This window comes from Pieris rapae, chromosome 10 (assembly GCF_905147795.1).
Source record: "Pieris rapae chromosome 10, ilPieRapa1.1, whole genome shotgun sequence".
NCBI classification, from domain to species: Eukaryota; Metazoa; Arthropoda; class Insecta; order Lepidoptera; family Pieridae; genus Pieris; species Pieris rapae.
The window spans coordinates 3846732-3859670 of record NC_059518.1 but is presented as its reverse complement, the minus strand read 5'-3'; the positions used below and the strand labels follow the sequence as shown (position 1 = coordinate 3859670).

Below are 12939 nucleotides of genomic sequence, written 5' to 3'. Positions count from 1 at the left end.
TATTTGCTATATTATAGCGTTTCATTTGCCCAACATAGAGCGTTGATATTGATTGAATGCTGTCCCAAAATAACAGGCCATACAAGCGACGCGGTATATCCTTTCTAAAGGTTTGCATTTCGAATCAAATGTGCAGGTTTTTGAAGAAAACTTCTTTAGGCGCATGAGTGTAAAAATTTTACGGATGAAACGTCACGAAGATGTGCAGCGTTTTTGTGAAGAAAAGGGAGAGAGCGATTGCGACCCATTGTGAGAGAGTGAGAAAGGGAGATCGAGAAGTAATTACATACTAGAGCTGTAGTTGACAATTCTGTCGCATTACGTCTTTTGCGGTAAACTCATATTCTTTATTTATTTACAAAATAAACAAAACAGTGTGGATATAGATATACACACATGGAGTGATCATACAATGGTACATGACCATCTTTTGGGACTTTGTATTAATTAATGTAGGTACATGAAGTTTCATTTCTGAAATATGTAATTTGTACGCACGCACTTTTTTATTTGTCAAAATGCATTTTAGTCAACGCATAAAGGCCTCCACAGCTGTATTGAAAGGACGGAAGCGATTTTGTCGTATGTCGAGTGTCGCTTCGGTAATACCAAAGAAAAACTTTTTATAAAACTTTGTGAAGTATAATGGCGAGCGCCTTTCTTTCTGCACAATACAACTCCTAAAATAAACGTTATCACCGGATCCTCGAGTGGAGAGCATACTTATGGATTGTTTAAAACTTGACGCCGCGTTAAACAAACATTTATTTAAAATGTTAAAGAAGATTTTATTTAAAAAGTTTTTAATAAAAAAATTCCTTCTGTGTAAAAACAAGTGTCTACTTAAAACTTTTGCATTTTCTTTCTGTCTTTTGAGGCTAATTTAAACTAAACTTACATGCATATAAGACGAAAAGACCAAAGATCAAGGTTTGGAGCGCCACTGGATTGATTTATATTCATCATTTTCATATTTATAAAGTGAGAGACATAACAAATTACATAATTAATTACCGTTCTCATTATAATTAGTTTATGCTATCGACAATACAACATACGGAAGTATCTCAAGGATTTATCGTACAAATAGTAATGGATGAATTACATCTCATAACTGCCGTTAATGTACCATAAACGCTCCTTAATGTCGTATGTCAGAGGTCGGGCAATAAACAACACCAATGTAACACGGTAATCTTTATCATGTTTTATGTTTTGCTTATAGACTATTTTAACTTTAAATTGCACGTAAGTAATTAAGGCACATTGCGTGGTGGGTGTACCAACATAGTTTTGGGATTTTATCTACTTTACAGGTTAAATAATTTAAATGATTTTTTTGACTCTGAAGGAAGCAACCTCCTAACTACAGATCAAAGTCGACTCTGTCGGTCTGTAACGATATTAATTTTTTTAAACCAAACCCATGTGTTGTAAAATTATTTTCCAAAGTCAGAATTTTTTAGAAATTTGTTAAAATCTTCCTTCCAATAACTCAATAACAATATCGCAAAAGTTAAATTACAAAAATAATACTTCAAACACCAACACGTTAAACGGTGACAATGTTTTACATAATCCATCTTAAAATTTATCTTCAAAACGTCGTGTTAAATTTGCTTCTCGTCTTGTAAAATTTTATATCGTTTGACATCAAGATTTATGGACATTTTTATTATAATTTAATGTCAATTTTCATGTTTACAACGCTTTCAGAGTGTAGAGACGACGTATTAATTTTACGTTTAAAGACTGTCTAGCTCGTGCGTGACTATTAGTATGATAATATTTTAATTAAAACTCATTAAGAAATACACTCATATATTCTAGTTGTTAAGCAGTACGAAAACGAACCTCAGGACTATTTGTAATTTTAATTATTTTATTGTATAACTAAGTAACATAAATAAAAACGTCTAGGCTTTAAAAGGCCGGCAAAGTAACACTTAACATCAGGTTGTCCTGCCTGCCCGTTTGCCCCTGTTCTATAAAAAACAGTCTAAACTCTGAGTAGATGAACGCACATATAGGAACATAGATTTTAAAGTTTGAACGTAATACATTTTTTTATCTTTGTTAGATTAAATATTTAAAGAACATGTGGTTTTTGCATTGAATTCAATGAATTACTTCATTATATACATTAATATTTAAATGGATATATTTTGAATTTATTAAAGATAACGTGACTTTGTCGCTCACGATTTTTGACTTATTCTATATTATTCTAGGTAACCCGAAAATTTTTCGGAAAATAATATTTTGTCTTAATATTCGAAATAGTTTTTAAGAAATTTTCTTTACACAAATTATAGAAATTCGTACAATTTTATAACAATAAAAAACGTATCTATATTACATTAAAACGTCGTAATCCGCGATACTTCGGCTTAAGGGCAAATTACATTTATTCATAAGAATTAGGTTTAGTTACTAAAATTAATATTATAAAAAAGACTCATTATTAAAAAAATATTCGATTAATATTTATTTATTTATTATATTATTATGCGCTATATCGAATTATACGCTACATCTTTTGTTTGACCTGTTTCTTTGACTTAGAGTTACCGTAGAGCGGGCAAGAATAACTGGCAAGAAACTTTCCAATATCGAAATGTTAGAGAATGGTTTAGATTTATACTTTTTATTAAAGATACAGAACGTGTCGGGTCCATTCGTAAATAAAAAAATAAATATCCATCGAAGCAGCAAATGTTGGCATAGACTATAAACATCCCAACAAATCTATAAGATTTCAAACTTATTTACTTCAATAATTCGCTTTCGGACTAAGTTGACTTAGTCTAACACCGCATTGCAGTCAACTCAAGGGCGAACTATCCTTAACCCTGGGTCCTGAACCTACGAGACGGTCGTCGACCCCTAAGTCCAGGATTCATAAAATTAGTTTTTATTAGTACAAGTCATTTCGTGTCAGGTTTGACCGCCATTGACAAACCTTGACCGTTTGTAAATTCGTGAATAGGTCAGGGAGGCTCTTTGTTAATTAACAACATGCGCTGAATGAACTCCCAAATATGATAATATGACTTTGGGGCCGTTCAAGTATTACGTAAGCACTATAGGGGGGAGAGGGGGGTCTCTGATTTTCTTATTTGGTTGGTTTTTCTTTGAATACGTCAACAGTAATTATTTACTTTTGTACATTGTCTATGCTTATATCTATATATAGTTTTTTACAGTAAAGGCAAACCAAACAATCCAACAATACCATGTATTATCGAATACTTAGACATCATTCACATCTTGCACCCCAAGTTACTCCCAAGTTTTACTGGGCTTGTTGTTGTAAAACTTTCTAGAAATCCGAACATAAATTTGAAAACTACTAAGGACATTCGTGTAATTGTTTACCAGTATTCTATTTTTAAAATTGAAATAGTTTCCGTTTTTAAATTTAGAACATTCGGACGTCCCAACATTTCCAACTTCGCAATTTTTTCAACCAATAACAATCCAAGTAACATATCAACCAACCGTAAAAGACTTAAAAAATAACGATGCTCTCCAGAACCTGTTCTAAGCTTTGCGTTTAGCGTGAAGCGGTGCGTCGACATTTTTTCCTTAAGGTCGAATGGCCGGTGAGTCAGCGTCCTTCACCTCGCGTTTAACATCCGCTTTAATACACCCTATGCAACAATTTCCACAATTTTACAGACTTCCTGCCTTTTTTAAATCTAAAACTTTGTACCTTCTTATACACATTACATAGTGATTAAAAACGCTCAGATTTTTTTTAAATGATTACATCATGTTGGTAACATATGGAAAGTAGTCTTTGCCCAGTAGCTTCAGCCTGCTACTCTTGGTCCTGAGATCGAAGGTTCAAACCCTGGCTGTGCACAAATGGACTTTTTTCTATGTGCGCATTTATCGCTCGAACGGTGAAGGAAAACATCGCGAAGAAACCAGCATGCCGGCTGTTGAGAACCACAACTCCCAACCTATTGCTTATTTGATTAAAAAATGTTCAGAAACATACAGAAATCTTTAAGAAACTCTTTAAGGTCTCTGTTTAGTCGGCAGTTCATGTCTGAGCGTCGTGGTCAGCAACGAAGCATCTAGAGCGGACTAACTGCTTTTATAGTGCTTTGGACAGAAGTCCAGCGCTTCCCTTATGACACTGTGTAGCTTTGAAGACGATGAGTCTTTCACTTTATCGGTCCATCTGGTTAGTGAACGGCCACGTGATCTTTTGCCTTCTGTGTAACCACGGTCAGTTTTACCAAGTTCTCATCGCTTTTGCGCATTGTATGGCCGAAATATCGGTTCGTATGCGAAGTTGGGTCAGGATTGATGTGTTGATACGCAGTCCACGGTATTCCGACCATTCGCCGCCAGCACCACATCTCAAAGGCATCGATCCTTTGCCGTTCTCGAGCCAAGATGGTCCACTCTTTAAGGTATCTAAATGATTTTCCATAGAGGTTTGAATGTCAACACTATTCTCATAAAACCACAATGTCCGCATCGCGTTTACATCATATTACTGGTTTATCATTTACACAGCAATGACGTAAATCACCAGTGAGCTTAGCATTCAAGGTCTGCATCTCCTGATGTTAGTCGTAAAAGTAGAATATTATATTTATAAACATAGTAGCAAGTACTGCGTGGCACCTAAATCTTTGTAAATAAAAATGAATAGCAAATTATGTTACTAAGCTGAAACTTGAAGACGTCTGGACCAATTCGATTATTCTTTTATTCGAGTTTTTCTTAAACTCTGAGGGAGGTATTTGTAAAGAGAAAAAATTTAAAATTTGGAAAAAATATTAAGGCGAAACTAAGATAGCCTTATAAATATCAGTTGTTAAAGAGGTTAGTTTGTGAGACCAAATTTGGATTTGGAAACTCTTCTCTCTATTATACTTTAAAAATTACTTTTCATTTCCAAACTTTTTGCTTTCGTGGAAATCAGATTTTCAAATTCGGGGGAAAAGAAAAAATACATGCAAGAATTCTAGAGAAATGTCGTAGTAATGCCTGTCTAAATTTTATATTTAAGTTACAAAAGGTAGCACAACCAGTTTACTTACTAGGTGATCCATTTATCTTTTTCGTAAATACTGTGTAATTGGAAAGATCTAAAAACTAAAAATGCAAAAGACTACAATAAAAAAAAACAACACAAAACCAAAAATCTCTGCTGTTTTGGCTGTGACTCCCTGATCTCTATAAACCATACCATTATATCAACATAGTATATATAAGTAGAAGGAATATATTATGAACCTATCAGAATTAAGAACATTAGTATGCTAATATTACAATTTTCACGCGAACACACATTTTGCTCGACGCTTATAAAATTACAAAACTCATCAATGTTAATTTATGTAAACGGACTGTGAGACTGTTGTGCTTAATATTTGTATATATTGTAATATTGACAATAACCTGAAATAATATGGATTTTATAAATACATATAAACAATTATTTACGTCTGAAAGTCCTTAGTGTATCTTTATGCTTTTAACTTCTTATGTGCAAGATATGCCTATTTCAATTTCACTTTATCACCTATATAAAATATTAGGTCCTTACATATGAAATTGGCGTTTTGTATGGGAGGAACAAAAAGTTTAATATCTTACATTCACCCTTCGAGTCGTTTCCGCAGTACCACGGCGGAACTCGTGCTCGTTAATAATGCGATACTTTAAGTTTTCCATTTTGTAAAATGAGTGACGCAAACAGAAGAAAAAACAAATGAACGACGGTCATCGAATCACAAATAGCTGTACAAATTTGAATTTGGAATTCCTTACCAAAGAGGAGAACATCGTGATTAAAGTGGGCAGTACGAAATACGCCAATTTCATAAAATTTCGAAATTCTAAACTTACCACAGAAATACTATTATTCATTCACAATATACTTTAGACTATAGATTTAACAAGGTTATATGACAAAGCACTCGATACTAAAAGGATCTGGGCGTAACAAGAGCCATAAACATGTTTGTCACGTGTCTCAAGTTCATTTCACTAATTGAGCCTCCCTCCCTCATACGTCATTAAACCGTGCCAGAATAACGCGTTATAAATCTTCGTACTAAACTGTTTATTAGAATACCTGAGACATGATAATGTAAAAGGGATTTAAAACATAAAGCAATAGCATTATATTACTCTACCAGCTAATAAAAAAAATAGTGTCAATTTTAACAAATGGTTGAAATATACGGTTAAAAAATATAACGGTTCTTAATTATTAGCAACTGTCCCTGTGAACTTCAGTCAGCCTTAATATGAATTTTTACTCTACCTTCTTAGTAGCTACATATACAACATGGAACATTTTCTATGCTACCTCATAGAGACTATTCGCTTTTTGGAATAAAATCCTATAATACTTAATTTTTATTTATCTCTCAATTTTTATCTCCATAACAACCCTACTCAAATTGGTCCAGCCGGCTTAGTTTTGAGCTTAGCAACACATTTTCCAATTCTTTTGTATAGATTTATTTTAACAATAACATCGAAGAACGCTTCATTCGTCGTATTGGTTATTTTATGAAATAAGAAACCAGATTAGTATCACATTACTGATGATGCAAACATATTCGGAAGGTTCAACTAACGCGTTATATAGTATCGCAATTCGCAACGCTGCGAGTGCCTATAAAATGACGTATTGCGAATTCGAGTGCCGACTCGTTTGCATTGCATCGTATTTTGCAAGGCACGCATAACAACAGCTTTCGAAAGTGTGTCAAGATTGCAATAGCACACCCGACTCGATCAACAAAGCGAGAAATGCATAGCATCAAAACCTTTCTACTAAGTAGGTCTTCATTATAAATTAGCTTAAACCAATACTGCGTTTGCATTGAACGGTATATTATTACTTGTTATGGCGTATGTCGATTGAGATAAAGCTACCTTTTAGAATTAAACCTAGTTCCTAACGTAACGAAAACATGTCTTATTCATTTACAAGCCGTAAGATAAAACTAAAAATCTATTTCATAAATGGAAATACGGAATTTACATTCAGCCGTTGTGAGCAAGGAAGTGGGCAGGGAAGTGGGCAGGGAAGCGGGCAGGACGAGTGTGTAAACATGATACTTACGACGAAGTATCGCGTTTACACACTTTCCTGCTCACTACTACTGTAAATGAAACGAATGTAAATGCGGCAAAAGCATCTTCGATTTCTGGCCTAGTGCCACCTATTCTGTGCTTACAGGGATTAACATATGAAAACCTATCGAGCGATTGTGACCACTATCCCACAATAACATAAAACGCCGACCACAAACCACTACAATCAATAAACATAACAATGCGGTATAGAAATATAACGGGACTCAGCCAAACGCGGAACGTAAATATTACGCCGAATTTATGTTCTATGAATAGTCATGTTTATGAAACAATCAACAGTCTATTGTTTAATACGCCATTGACAACACCCACATTACTCTCCCATCAGGTAAGCTTGGTATTGAGTCACTGATTAGTATTTCGTCGCGTTTATCTAATTTTTTTATTTTATTTTATAGAACAGGGGGCAAACGGGCAGGAAGCTCATCTGATGTTAAGTGATACCGCCGCCCATGGACACTCTCAATGCCACTCTGTTGCCGGCCTTTTAAGAATTGGTACGCTCTTTTCTTGAAGGACCCTAAGTCGAATTGGTTCGGAAATACTTCAGTGTGCAGCTGGTTCCACATAGTGCGCAAATGTACAGATTTCGCTGAGCATGAGGTCCTAGGTGAGTGATCATACCCAAACAGATAGTGGGGTTCCACATGGAAGTAGAGCAATTAAAGAACGAACAATAGCTGTATTGACAAGGGCTGACGCTATGCTAACAGATATAAATGATACATACTGTATTAAAATCCAAAACTTAGGCTCTCATTAAATGCATTATGTAAATATAACGAACTGGTTTAATGTTGACGTCGTGTTCTGACCTCAAAGAGTTCGTGACTGTTACTGCACCATAGATCACGCAAACGCAATTCACAATCGAATATACAACGTAAGCCAGCGAAGCCATGCTAAAACAAACTATGTATTACGAAATTGGCTGATGACTCATAAATTTAGATATCAACAATACCTTGGAAACTTTCATTAAAAGCAGCATAATTAACATAAAAAATCGATTAACGCAATATTACATTTCATAGATTAAAGTACTAGCGATTTTCTATTTCAAAAAGAAATCATCAGAAATATGGTATCTCCCATAATATTCTCTGTATTATTTGTGTATAATATTATGAGTTTTGCTGTCGTACTAGAGAGGAAGTGTAATGTGCTTAGAGTGTAGGTGTACGGCCTACTGAATGATTAGTAAGTAGTAATAGCTAAACATTTAACAATCTATTAACAACTCAATATTACATTGTATAGAGTGAGTAACAAATATACCCCAAGCATTGATGGATTTTTCGGTCACCCTTTTTCTACAGAAACTAAAGGAACCCGAAATATGTCAATCACACAACATTATGGCACCCATTACGTGTGATCCCGCCGAAAAGTATGAGATAAACAGACCCTGAGACAATGATTGATGCGCCCATCAAGCAGAACTGATAAATAGAGCTACTTATAAAGTATAATTTAGGTAACTTTCATAAAAAAATCTGGCTTATTTGTGTGTAATTCAACGGTATTGCTGTCGCACAAGCGATCATAGCTACGGTATTAGGATGAAGTCAGCCTACTGAATTATTAATTTTATATGTATTTCAAATATGGAATGTTGGAAGCCGAAGCGATGGCGCTGGCATGCACCACCATGGTCGGTAAAATTTTTTCATCATCTATATCCGTAGTCGTTACTATGCGCATAATAATAGTAGAACTTACCTTTAAGTATGATCCATAATACTTGGTGACATATGGGCTGTCACACTGGGACAACACCATAATCTCCTGCTGTATATCCTCGATCTCATCTTCGGCTTCTTCGAGGTCGATTATTTTAATAGCGACAACTTGTTGCGTCCTATTATCGACCCCTTTGAACACCTCGCCGAAGGAACCCTTGCCGATCTTCTCTTGTTTTGTGAAGATCAGCTCCGGGTCGACCTTCTGGAACAAGGGAGAGTTTTTGAATATCCGGAAATTTAAACACTGAAATTCGCAATCAATTTTATCAATATGAAAGATAATGTTCAGTTGTTGTGATATGTATTATTGGAATATGCCGATATATTTAAATGATACCAAGCATATATGTCTATTGCGAAATGTTTTCAACTAGATAAATTTTTATATACACTTTGATTACGCTAATCATATAATAGTCAGTATTTATCGACGCAATTTCCTTTCATTAACTTAAATATCGCATTTTTTATCGAGTGCCGCTATAATTAAAAATATAATCGAAGTTTCAACTATGCTTAAGCAATGCCAAGGGTAATCTTGAAATCATATAGTGAATGAAATATGAAAATTTTAAAATTTTGAAATTTAAAAAAGCTTCGAGGCCCCTCGGCATTTAGCTGACGTCGCCAGAGTCAAGGTTCGCTTTAGAAGACGAGCCAACATTTCTCTACGTGACGCCTTTAATAAATATTCTACAGTATTCAAATGCCCCATACGGTAAACTAAATTGTTCGTTTATGACACGATCCACTCTCTTACATATAAATCGTGAATATTTAGGGCACAAACATGATAAGAAAATGAGATAATAGACCGTTCTTGTTAAAACTCTATGATAATCAACTAAGATGTATCAGATTACAAAATTTTGATAAAAACATTCTTTGACGTCAAAACGTGTTTAAAAATTAAAATATCATGAATAATAAATATAATATATATACCTTTGAATACGATATCAGGGAGAAATAGTTCATTTGAAAGTAAACAATATTCAACATTAAACGAAATTTACCAATCACAGTTTTTTAAAGTAAATTATATAAACAATAAATTGTGCCACTTAAACATATGAATAAGCACAAAAAAACATCCGATATGCCAAATTATATATACGTTAGAAATTCTTATTTAAAACTCAATACGTGCCTTTTCTAAGACGTGACAAAGAGGCGACAATAAAAACATTATCACTCTGTTAAAATTCTGCTCATGAAGGATCCTAAAAGGGGAGAGACTCATACGAACAAAAACGTTTTATTGACTTTTGTCGGGATATTTCAAAGATTGTAACAAACACGAGTGTAATTTCACTGGACGTTGTATTTATATGATATAATAAATGCAGTTAAGTTCACTAGACGTAAGTCTTCAACAGAAACAAAACGTACAAATATTCCGACCATTTTATGTAGCAAGTGGCACATGTCAAAACGCGTTTAAAATAGCACATAACATATTTAGGCGTAATTACCACCGACCTGTTTTATATAATTATATTACATTAATAACACACATTAGCGTCGTATTTAAATAAGAAATTCCATTACGTGTTGAATGTTATTTGATTACATTTATCATTGTTATTAATTTATCGCCAATAACTATTTCGTCATGAGACATTTCACAAACAATAATAATTTATCATCAGTATATTGATAATAAATTGAAAACATATGATTTAAAAATGGACTTAATTACGTTTTTATTTATAAAATGTAAAGACTAGTAGTTAAATATAATCCTTTTCAAATTATTATATACTTTATACGGGATCAAATCGTGGCTTTATAACGCCAATTTTGTGAATTTCTGCAACCATATAGTACGGGACGTAAATATCTACGAGTCATATATCTATCTATCTGTATAAAATAACACAACTATTGTTTAATTGGTTATGCTGTATAACACAACACAATTATTGTTTTATTAGTAATTCGCTGCTAAATGAATCGAGGACCTCCGGTTTACACACAGTTGGTATTACTTTAAGCACTATGATCTGCGTCAAAATGACTAATTAAAATTCCGTACTTAGGATTTATGAACAAGTTTATTATCATTACATTTACAAACTAGTTGAGAGCAGTAGATTTAATTCACTGTCAAATCGAGTCAGTATAATAAGGTTACTCTGACCGATCCTCTTAATATTACTACTATTTTGCATGAGTTAAAAATTCCGAATGTAATAATTAGTTAAAACCTCTTATAAGGTATGTAAAGGATTTTAACGCCTGCCACATCGTTATGATTTTATCAATAGCATTTATACATTTAAATTTTATTTATTTATTTATTATCGCTTCGTTACATTACAAATTAAAAAAATTAACATAATGAAATGAAAAGGAGGGCAACTGGCGGCCTTACCGAAATTTCTTCCAGGCAACCATAATTAATCTGTATAAATTACATAATTTATACAGATTAATTAAATATTTAATTATTTTAAGTCGTGTATTTAAAACACAGATCAAACGTTACATGTGCAAACACAGCAATGAGCACCGAAGATATCGTATACCAGTTTTCATTCGACGCGATGTATTACATAACAAATATGTACTCAATCAAAGGCATGTTAAATCAGCCCAAGTGAAGTCAAACAAATACCAAACGAAAATCTTCAGTGATTTTTAATGACACTAAACCGAGTCAGCTTTACATCAATTAAATTGTACAAAAAAAATATTCAACAGGGGCTGAACGAATTGTGGAACCGACAATTTATTTTTATTTTTTATAAGTATTTATCTTGCAATCAGCTAGACTATGAGCAGATGTGTTGAGAGCTGTTAGGAATCGGAATCGACAAATAATAAACAAATGAGTGCGCGTGGGCTTCTTGATAAATTTGATTTATTCCACCTACATTGGATTGCATAAACCTTCATGAATACACATTAGATAACTAAAGTCTTAATACGAGTAGCCGTACGTAGGCTCGTACATTAATAACTTATATCAGCCAGTAAATATGTATTTAAATAAATATTTAATAGTTTATTCCACCTTAAATCAGTGATTAACTGATCGGGCATTAATAATAATTAGGGCCTGTTTCACTCAGCACTCGGCCTGTTTTATTACTTATTAGTAGGATAAACAGTATTTTTGCGTTTCACGACTGTCAGATAGCGCTATTCGTCATGAAATGCCAAGTATATTATTCGGAACTTTTATCTTTCGAATAATTTATGTGTTGCATAGCTATTTGGTACTTTATCCATACATTGTGAAACAGGCCCTTAATCACATATTAGCGTCCTGCTATGTATACAACAAAAAAGTATGTGCTGCCTAGTCTTTATAATGATATGTGAAAATGTGAAATCCACATCACACACGCATTAATAAACTGTTGTAAATCAAGTAATATAATTATCGCCTCAATCCTCAACTACCAGCGGGACTTAATAAATTACCTGCAGCGAAAGGGCGTCCGCGACTGAATAGCTTAATTGACATCCTTCAATCTACTGCTATTAAAACTTTGTTCCTCCAATTTTCAAATTCCAAATGTTTTACTTTATAATGTAACAATGTTTTGCCCAATTCCAGTACCACACTGTCTTATTTTGGCCATTCGCTGTCCTAAACATGTATGAGAACTTGGGTTTTCGAACAATTAGGTGACACTTTTGAAGTAAAACTTCTTTATCGGCGTAAAAATGTGGCGTACACGTCACATTTTTGGTTAAGCCGTACGCATCACATTATTTTTTTTAGAACAGGGGCAATTGAAGGGCCATATAATACAGATTGTCCCATAAATAAATATCAAGCCCTAATCTAGTGATTGAGCCGGTCATGGTTAACTCTAGAAAATTTATGAAAACATCCTATTCATGTATGTATTTAAAAAATATTTTCCTTTTAAAATGTAAATAAGTTTCATGAATGATATATATACAAAAAATGAAATAAAATGTACTATGCAATGTTGGCACGTCATTATAAAATAGCAGATTTAAATCACATTCCAAAGCGGTATAACAACACTGAAAATATATATTGTATTTATTTTTTGGTTGGATCAGTTAGCCC

At 33.5% G+C, this 12939-nt stretch overlaps 1 protein-coding gene across 5 annotated transcripts in view; it reads right to left on the bottom strand.

Annotated features, from left to right (window-relative positions):
* Positions 1-12939, bottom strand: part of LOC110994236 (serine/threonine-protein kinase 26) — a 74229-nt gene that overhangs the window by 45963 nt on the left and 15327 nt on the right. For 3 of the 5 annotated variants that reach the window (XM_022260778.2, XM_022260777.2, XM_022260775.2), the window contains exon 2: positions 8863-9087. In XM_022260778.2, the coding sequence (XP_022116470.2) occupies positions 8863-9087 (225 nt within the window). The remainder of the gene's footprint in view (positions 1-8862; positions 9088-12939) is intronic. The other 2 variants (XM_022260779.2, XM_022260776.2) reach the window with 1 other exon arrangement.